The 10,414-nt window shown below is 32.3% G+C and overlaps 1 protein-coding gene across 1 annotated transcript; it reads right to left on the bottom strand.

The window, feature by feature from the left end:
* Window positions 1-3,076: 3,076 nt before the first annotated feature.
* LOC104092508 (MLO-like protein 6) lies at window positions 3,077-9,433 on the bottom strand. The gene is made up of 15 exons (XM_009598121.4): window positions 9,113-9,433; window positions 8,958-9,015; window positions 8,243-8,481; window positions 7,795-7,911; window positions 7,597-7,657; window positions 7,381-7,469; window positions 6,634-6,708; window positions 6,412-6,506; window positions 6,204-6,253; window positions 5,752-5,792; window positions 5,036-5,209; window positions 4,899-4,934; window positions 4,726-4,793; window positions 4,550-4,610; window positions 3,077-3,843 (listed from the first exon to the last, which is right to left on the bottom strand). Exons 1-15 carry the CDS (start codon window positions 9,233-9,235, stop codon window positions 3,337-3,339), a joined length of 1,794 nt encoding a protein of 597 aa, XP_009596416.1. The 5' UTR covers window positions 9,236-9,433; the 3' UTR covers window positions 3,077-3,336.
* Window positions 9,434-10,414: the final 981 nt, after the last annotated feature.

The raw sequence follows: 10,414 nt of genomic DNA, 5'->3' as shown, positions 1-10,414 counted from the left end.
CCAAAAATCAAGAACCTGGTCCTTCCCAGCCTTAAGCCTCCTAGCCTAGTGTAGATCAACCAGTGACCTAGTTCGGGATTTTTTTTTTGTTTCTTTTGCTCATGTTCCAATATTTTTATTTCTTCTTATGCTTTGTGGTAGGATCCTATCAATCAATGAAATTCACTGTCTTTTGCTTTAACTTTTTGTTTATATTTCTTAGATGGATAATATCCTTAGATTGATATATGATGATTAATCCATGATTGCATGTGAAGTAACCCCAGTGGCCATGAGTAATTTCTATTTAAAATCTGGTTATCTAACATTATTATACAACTTTTCGATGATGCCAAAAGGGGGGAAAAGGTTGTGCTTTCACTTTGGACAGTGATGTTTATAACCTAATGAACCTCATCCTTGATGATAAGTGACTTTAAAAAGGTAAAATATTCTAACATTGTGTTGATGTTGGGCTAAGTTAAAACAGGGCCTGAGCTTATGAAAAGCACAGAGTTTGTCATCATAAAAAGGGGGGAATTTATTGGCCCAAGTGAAATTTTGTTTTGAAGATTGACAAAGGAAGCTCAGGCATTAACCAGGTCCATCCCTAGTGTACACAGACACGGGCAGATTCAAGCATGAGAAATGCACGTGAAGGAGATAAGTTTAACTTGTTATATCTGATATCTCCTGATCGAAAAAGCTGCATAATTGATAAGGAGAAAGACTCCTTACTCAAAGAGAACACTATCCAAGATAAGGGAGGAGTTAGAAGTTGAGGATAACTAGAACTCTTCCACCAAGGAAGAGTAGCATTAGAACTCTAGTTGTTTTTTATTCTACTAACTCTATATATTGCAGGATGTTCTCATTCTACAGGTACGCACAAAAGCAGATGTTAAACGTGAGTTGAGAGGAAAATAGCAAGGTATTTTGCAAGCGATTCTTGTGTGATTCAAGTGTGCGAACCTGAAACTACATGAACCAGATAGAAGAATCAGTTCCAAGTGTTTGTCTTTTATTCTAGTTCAATTGTAGTAGGTGATTTTCAAATTGTACCTTTCACCTTTATCTAGAAACAATTGTAATAGGTACTCTGAGTATTCAAGTTAGAGTTAACTTGAAATTGTCGCAACAGTTAGAGGTTGATTGCCACAACGGGATTAGAGGTAATCCTTAGGTTTACAAAGAGTCTTTATAAATGCTGTTTTGGCTCAGTGATTTAGTGAAGTGTTGGGAAAAATCCTACTGAATAGTAGGTCATAATTTTTTCACTTTTTGAGCCGGGTATTTTTCACGTAAAAATATTTGTGTTCTTTACTTTTCGCATTTACTATTTCAGCAACAGTAGGTTAAGAAACACTTAGAAGAATCAGGTCCTGCTATAATCAGTGCACGCGAAAATTGAACGCCACACAAATCACCCTCTCTTATGTGGCATTGACATATAAAATATCACGTGTACACGTAGAATTTAAGGAAGGGCCACACCCCGAGGGATGTGACATAGACAACCTACCCTAATATAAGTATTAGTGATTACTTTCACGACTTGAACTCGGGACCTATAGGTCTCACGAAAATAGTTTTACCGTTGCTCCAAGGCTCCACTTCCACGGGTAAATTAGACATCGCTCAAATAAGTAAGTATTCTATAAGGTTGTGACTTTTCTGTAGAGTATGTCAGTTCAATTTCGATGCGAATCTGAGGTGGGATTTCAATTACGTATACATAGAAAAAGTAGATTAAAATATATACATATAATAAAATCGCACTTATTTTGAACCGACTAACATTAAAACCTAAATTCGTCTCTGATTCTATTAGCAGTTTGAACAGCCTGGAGACGCCTCCGGGTGCGTTCATGGCGGCTTTGGTCATTGGATTCTTGATCAGCAAAAGTGGAATAATGAGCTACGGCTACTGAAATGAGCAGAACCCACAAACAAAAAACTGCGTAGCATTGTCTTCCCAATTTTCCCATCATCCCTTGAATGTTCTCCATCTCTCAAGTAATAGTCTCAACGTACCTCTCTATCTTGTAATTTATGGTTGGAGCAAAAAGGTTAGGAAATAATGCAGAAGAGAGTGAGTGTGTTGGATTAAATATAGGTGGGATGAAGAAAAGAAAAACAAGGGGCAATGGAAACAGAGGGTAGGGGGAGGGCGGCCAAAATAATGTGGGGGGGACTAATTTATTGCTGTGTTATGGGCGCTGCGTTGTGTCATTTGCGGTTCCCGGAGTTTGTTGTTTTATGGGCAGCTTTACCTCAATGTGTTTGTCGGTTTATGCTCGGAAGGCAATTGCTACACTCTTCTTTAGCGCTTAGGGGTCGTTTGATATAATGTATTAGAAAAAATAATACACTACTTATTAACTTTTGTATTATTAATTTCTTATTTGATAAGAAGTACTTATTTATTAATATATGTATAATTAATATATGTATTAGTTATACATCATATTCAATACTACTCTTATACATAGCAAAATATAAATATTAGTAATCATGATTTTTAATACATATATAAACATGTATAAAGTCACCTCTTTCAAAACCTTTTCCAAATCTCTTTCAATGAATGTGGATAGTATTTTTGTAAACAAAAAATTAAAAAAAAATTATGTAATACATATTATTTTTTATATCATCATAACTAATCTCAGCATTAATAATATTATCATTACTAATACATCATATTCAGTCTTATACATCCTACCAAACGACCCCTTAACGTCTGTGTACTTTCAATTGGTCATGTTGGATCGACTATATCACTTTTTTTATGTATTTTCTATCCTATGTATTACTCGCACTTAATGTTTAAATTAAATCAGTAATTAATGTAAGGCATTTGTAATGTATTTGAATTTTATCAATTAACTATGATTAGGTGATATGTATTCTCATTTTAATTAATAACTTTTAAAAATCAAAGCAATATTTCGATTCATTTTATATGGATTCTCTTTCCGGATGTCAAATTCAATACAAGTGCAACAAGAATGATTGAACATTATGCGAATTTAGTCGATGTTGCGATTACTGATCATATACATAAGCAAATGCAATTTACATAATCTCTTCGATAGAAATTAAAGTTGGCCAGATTCTCGATCTCACAATTAGAGAGTTCATATGCAGTCCAAATTGCCGTGACACTGTAATCAAGATCTCATTTACAAGATTCAGTTTTTGAAACTTGGATGTAATAAAAACAATCAAGAAATGCACTTTTCTCCGTTGTCAATCAAGCCATTTTGTAGTCCGTTTCTCGAATCCTTGTACATCTGTCTTTTCTAACTTCTACTAGACGATAGATCATCCATTTCATGCATGATCTTTTAAATTTTAAAGACTGGTTGCTCTTTTATCAAACGAGAAGTCGTCCGTTTGATTGGCAATATTGATCTCATGTTGGTCACGAGCCGTTTGTTGCAAAGGAACCACTTGAAACGAACTAGGCTCGTGACCTAATTCTGAGTCATGATGCAAGTGATCATGACTAATTTGAATCTGATGCCCATCCCCGCCCTGGTTGAACCGGGTGGGAGATGGCGAGCCCTCCCTACCCTGGTTGAATCGGGTGGGGGATGGCGAGCCCTCGGTGTCCCAATGATCAACATTGTAATTTGATCTTCGAGGACTGTCGTCCATGTCGCTCCTCAAATGGTTTCCGCGGAGGAGATGGACAGGTGACATGCCGTGAGAAGGCGTAGTTGGCCTGCTTGACATTGGAGTTACTGTATTTGAATGCTTGTTGATCTCTTTGACGTGCTTTTTGGCAGTGTGGTGCCAGTTCTTCAGTGCCGTTGCCACTCTTTCGTTGAAGATAGTTGGCTTCATTGATGATCCCATCTGTTTAAATTTATGCAACATTTTCAGCACAAGTTTTAGTTTCTGTACACCATCAATATAAAAAATAATTTACACTATACAATTCGAAAAATAAGACAGGCAATGTGTTATAACGGATTACAGTGTTAGTGAATATAATTAAGTAGAATCCTTTCGGCGGATTCCGCGCATAGCGGGAGCTTAGTGCACTGGACTGCCTTTAAGTGTTTCATTCCAAAGAAGGAGGAAAATGAATCCCCGTTGAAGGATAGAAAGTTAGGGTATTCTTGATATTCATTGTTGTAATATTGCGATAATTTATCACTAGCGAAACCAGGAATTTTCTCAAGAGCGTTCAAATTCGACGAAGGGTGGTCAATTGACCACCCTTGATAGGCGGTAGCTTCGCCCCTGGCGACAATAAATGTTTATGTTCGTTTTTCGAGATTCAAACTTGTCAATTTCTATCAGATATTTAAACATAGAATCTTTAAATTTTTCAAAATAAAATTTATATATTTAAAAATTATATAAAAAGTATTATTAATCACAATAATTAATGATTCAAAATATTTAAAAGGCATATAAAAAATTGCGGTCAACGAACAACTCGTTTGACTCTCGAAATCCAAACATTTTCACACAAATTGGGACGGGAAGTACTAATTATATTGTGGACTTATATTCTAAAAAGATATGCAATTGTTTTAATATACACTTCATATACCTGTGTCACGAGTGCATATAGTGGAAGGGTGACATAACTGCAGAGAATCTGAATAAGAACCCTGCTCAAAACACCAACAATTTCATATATAAATACTTTGGATGAAATTAATATTAATAGTTAAAAGAGAAAGCAAAACCGCAAAAATAAGGAGTTGTAAAAGATATAATACCGACCCCATTGTCATTCTAATGACGATATCCTCAGTATGGTCATGGAAACAAGATTTCAACCCGAACTCATACTGTTATTAAAAGAGAAACCAAACAAAATCCGAAGTTAGTTTTAATTATCTTGGTTTTCTTTTTTCTATCCTATTAACGATCATAGAATTAGTTTGTTGACTTACCCAAGTCCAAGCAAAGAAGGCCAACTGAAAAGCATTCTGCAACAAGTCAAAAAAATCAAAAAGGTTAACTAGGTCAAATTAAAAATATTTTTGTTTGAGGTAAAAAAAAAAAAAAAAAAAAAAAAACAAGGGAATACCTGAAAAAGGACAAAATTAATGAGATAAAGAAGGAGACGAGGACGATTAAACCAAAAGAGGTCATCCCCAGGTTGAACTACAGGGACACCCTTCACTACTTCCCCTCTTTCTTGAATTCTTAGTCCCATTTTTGTTATGATCACTTGTAGTTTCGTCCCTACTAGCAATATCACCTGCATTTTTATTTACAATTTATGTTATATAAAGATTTTTCACATTATTTATGTAGTTTAATCTGTTATAACATGTTAATTACTCTCTCTGTTTTAATTTAGATAACACAATTTACTTATTCCAGAGTCAATTTGACAAAACTTTGAAGCTAAATTGAATTAGTTCAACTTAGTATTTTAAAATTAAAATTTAGATCACAAAATACAGTTTAAAATATATATTGGTCAAACTTCACACAATTTAACTCTCGATAAGCGAAATGTGGCATCTAAGTTGAAACAGGAAGAGTATTACTTTTATCAAGTTATTGATTAATGTTTATAATATACCTGTAATTACTTTGTAAAGAACTAGAACTCTTTTTTTTTAATCACCCTTTAAATTTCCATCACTTTGTAGAAATTATTTTTTTCTGACCAAATCAAATAATGAATAAATAAATACACACTAGGAACTGAAAAGGATAGTTGTAGAATGTGCAAATAAAAAAGGTACAAAAGTCAAATGAAAAATGTGTGTATAAATGATTGGGGCTACTTACGAGTAACGGAATGAACGGTAGCCACAGATAAGAATACCAGCCTGTCCACAAATGACAATGATATAATATGCTTTAGTCAATTTAATTGCATAAGACCCGGAAAAAAGTACAAATTGTATAAAAATAATCTGTGCCCTTATCATTAATTAAATTCTTTTTGACTTAGATGAAGGATTTCAATGGATTGTAACACATTAATATATAGCCATATAGCAAAATCGATTTGGTCAACTCACATTAGCGGTAAGTGCTAAATTAGAATATCATTAACTAGTTTAATCCGTGATTAATTTCAAGAGTCAAGACTACGATTGTTCAAATCTTAGAAGGTATACAAAATGAATATTTTAAAAGATTTGGAAACAATATAATCAAGCATAAAGATGTAATAAATAATTAGCTACACAAAAAAGATTAAAAAAATCCAATTAAAGTTCTACGTATTTAATTACCATGAGTATTGAAGAGTAGGAACAGCACAGCAAGGAACCAAATTGGTGGACTGCCAAAAACACAAATTTTGAATGTTAATTCATGTCGGCTATAGATTAACACAAGAACTATGCAAAATTGAATTATGTGCTGGCAATGGGTTAAAATATGTTCAATTAAATTAAAATAAATAGAAAATCAGAACTATAAATCAAAATGCTCAAAAACCTGATGCTAACTACTACTTTGAAGTCTTCTTCTAGTGACCTCTTGATATATTTTTGGAAATCAAACTTTACGTGACTCTGAGGTGCCAAATGCGCCTGGAAATCACAGCAAAACTATTATAAGAACAAATATATACATATAACCGACTTTGAATACAATATTTTACGGACAAATTCAAAATTTAAATTTAATATGTGTGTATACAAGTGAAAATGAAGTTACCATGATAAACCCATGTCGTAGGGTCAAGTAATCAACTTTTGGAACAGATCTTACGAATTGCCTAAAGAAACAAACCTGTAAATTAAAGGCAAATTACAAATGAAAAAAGGTTAGTCTATGATTTTGATTCTTTTTTTCAAATTAAACCAGAAAAGCTAATATATTACATTTTTGTTAAAGAAAACCCGGAAAAGGAATCTGGATGGCAGACTTTAAACTAAAAATTAAAATATAACATGATCATTTTTCGATTTGTGATGAAAAATACGTGTATATCTAAAGTCAAATAAGCTGCGTCGTTAGGTCCTGGGTTCGAGTCACGCTAGAGGGAAGTGTGGAAAGACTATATATATATTCTCCTATTTTGGGAGGGGTTTAAAAAAAAAAAAAAAAAAATGCGTCTTGCAAAAGTCAGACAAATAGAAAAGAGCAATTATCGGTTGTACTAGTTTCTTTGGTCACTGTCCTTATCTTCAATCTATCAAGTATTTGCTTACATAATAAAACCCAAAGAAAAGAAAGAAAAAGAACTAGGGGAAGAATAGAAATACATATATAGTGTCATCAACTTTTGATTTTCTTTTATCTAACAAGGTCATAACTAGCATTTGATAATTCATATAGCTAATTTTTTTTTACTAGTTTGATATTGAGATGTAATTATTTTTATTATTCTTGTTCTTGTACATATAATAAGGGAATAAAAAAACAATGATTTGCCAAAATACTTGAGATGGAGATGCTTACAATCCAAAGAAGAACGGGATTTTTAGTCCAAAAGCTCAAGTGTCTTCTTCCAAATGACGTGTCTCTGGCAAAGCGAAATCGCTCAGGATCTGTTAATATATAGAATATGTCAGTAGTGTGGCTTTAATTACTGATATTTTTATTTTTTTCATTGTATCAAACTAAAATGGCGAAATCAAATGAATATAATTGAAAGAATTTTATTCTTTTATATACCATGAGCAAATTGGTACTCAGCCGTTCTTGTTTCCTTTTCCCATGCCTTCCATCGACTCATCTGATATCGCAAAAGAAAAAAGAAAAGGAAGAGGGTCAAAACGCAAGAAGTAAATAAGAAAAAAAAAATGAAGGTGATAGGCATTTCTATTATCTTAGATATGGTAAAATAAGTAAATAAACTTATAATTAAAGTACCTTAGCTCTTCCCAAAGCCAATGTGGTAATACAGTAGAATACGTGAAAAATAGCCAGCACAAAAATGAAGATATGTAATTGATGAATACCATCAGCAGACACAAATGCTACTTTTCCCTGCAAACAAATCCAACAAGAAAAAATAATCCACTTAGTTTAAATAATTAACGAGTTTAACTTCTATTAAACACTATAAGATTTATTCAAAAGAGTAACTATAACTGGTAACTACTCCTAAAAATTAAATAAGTGAAGTGAAATTATTAAATTGAAAGATCAGACAAATAATCTTCTATATCAGGTTAAATTGTACTTATAATATAAAATTATATTATAAAATATGTATTTATCTATATATCTATATTGAAAAATGTATTTTATTATACTAGAATATTTTCCTCTTTTCAACTGATTTTTTTTTAAAAGGGCAAAAAAAAAAGTGACATGCCTTGGCAGCGCATTTGTCAGTTCCCACAGCCGCCAAACTTCGCCGAACTCCACCGTCGTCAGCCGTAAGAAGTCGCCGGCGATGACCCTCAGCCTCTTTAGCCACGTTGTACTTTTCAGCTTCTTTTTGCTTACTACATGGATGCCATGTACTTGCAATCTTCTCAGATACACATATATTTGAAATTGGATCTTGCCCTACTGTTAGCAGTAGGGATATAAATCCAAGTAGCATAAGCTCTTCAAAATAAATAAAAATAACAATATGTTAGCTTGAAAATTGTAAGCTCAAAATTAATCATAATAAGTTTATCCAGAAAACGAGCATATATTTTTATCGGTGGAAAAATGTTTTTCACTCGGTGTTTAGTCCGTGAGTGATCTTTTTTTTTAAAAAAATATATTTATCAAGGATTGATGATAATATAATTTTAGAAAAATGAATAGTGTTTAAATGAATTTGAATATTAAAGATCGATAATGATGTTTAACTGTTAATTGAATCAAGTTGAGAGTTGTGATAGTTGTAAAGAAAAATCAATAAGGTTCGTCAATCAGTGAAAAGTCATTCTTACTCTTTAATATAATGAAAAATATTCTCCTTAGAAAAGTTTTCTCAATCAAATATCATAAAATATACTCCTATAATTAACTTATATTTCAAAAGGCATTTCCAGAAAATAGTTTTCAATGTACTAAATTAAACACACATGTACCTGATTTGATCTTCTCAAGTGCTTCATACAATGCATTTTTGTGTTTAGACTTCAACCACTGAAGATATAAACATAAAATAAATAAATTATTGCGTCTTTAAAATAATTAATTCTATTTTAAAATAAGAATTAATACTGCATGGTAACTGGCCTACCTTGCCAATAAGATGGATGATGAACTCTATTACAATAGAAATGGCAACCAACGCAAAACAAACTACAGCAACTGCCCACGTTGGTGTTTGTTCCAATGATCTTCCTCCTCCTCCTCCTGCCATCTTCCCGTTTCACCGTTTCTTGAAAACTCGTTCAGATGGTGTGATCTCTTCACCCTTAATAAGAAGTTTTGAATTCAAATGCTCAGCGAAAATGGAAAATTTTGATAAGAATTGTGTCAGATCGTTTCAGATATCGAATGAAAAAGAGAGAGTGTAGTAGCTAGAGAGTGGTGAGGAGAATAGAATGACAAGACATTATTATTTATATAGAACTCCAAGAAGATAACCGTTTGTGAAGGACAAAATAAAACCAAAGTAGAAAGAAAAAAAAAAAAGGGTATAGAATAGGGGGGAAAATGGTTGACTTTGGACTTTATAGACGCGTAATAAGAAAGAATGAAAGGAGGAATACTTGGCTGACTTGATCAAACTAATTATAGTACTATTTTCAGAAACTATAGTTCATATGCCCAAATATTCGTTTACTTCTTTAATGATTTAAAAATATTAGTTTACTTTTTCCTTGGTATATAACTATATATTATTTGGATAGATGTATATTATTCACATATTTAGTTAGTGATGATATATATATTTACAAATATATTTCTTTGACTATGATGGTATCCTGTTTTACTTAAACTAGAAAATATTTCTGAATTTATTTAATGATTTACCAACCATTACCTTCATTTGTTAGAAAAATATTAGTTTACTTTTTCAATGGTATATATAAATAGTGTAAATGCATAATATTCATATATTTAATTAATAATGATATAATGATCATCTATTATCGTTTATTCTGTGAATTTAAATTTTGCTGATTACCTTTTTTTCTTCTTCTGGGAGTTGACCATGTATGGAGGTGGTTAATTATATAGAGGGGCGGATTTATAGGCAAATACATAGGACACGTGAACCTATGGTCTTTTATAGGCAAATACATGGGGCACGTGAACCCATGATCTTTCCGTCAAATTAGATATTTTATTTACATATTTTTTAGAATTGGCCTAGTATTATTTGCTGGCACTCATTCTCCAAAGAGACTAAATAGTGCACTTGGTTGAATGTTGAGTTATTTTCCAAAAGACTAGGGATCAAATCTCACTTAATACTTCCTCTTTTCTCCTTTTTTTTTTTTAATGGTGCACCCATGTTATAAAAATCCTAGATCCGCCTCTGATTATATAGTATATAGTTTATTCATATAAGGAATCATAGTTCAACATATAT

Source organism: Nicotiana tomentosiformis, chromosome 11 (assembly GCF_000390325.3).
Source record: "Nicotiana tomentosiformis chromosome 11, ASM39032v3, whole genome shotgun sequence".
Classification (NCBI taxonomy): Eukaryota; Viridiplantae; Streptophyta; class Magnoliopsida; order Solanales; family Solanaceae; genus Nicotiana; species Nicotiana tomentosiformis.
Note: the sequence above shows the minus strand (reverse complement) of the source record. Positions and strands in the feature narration are given on the sequence as shown.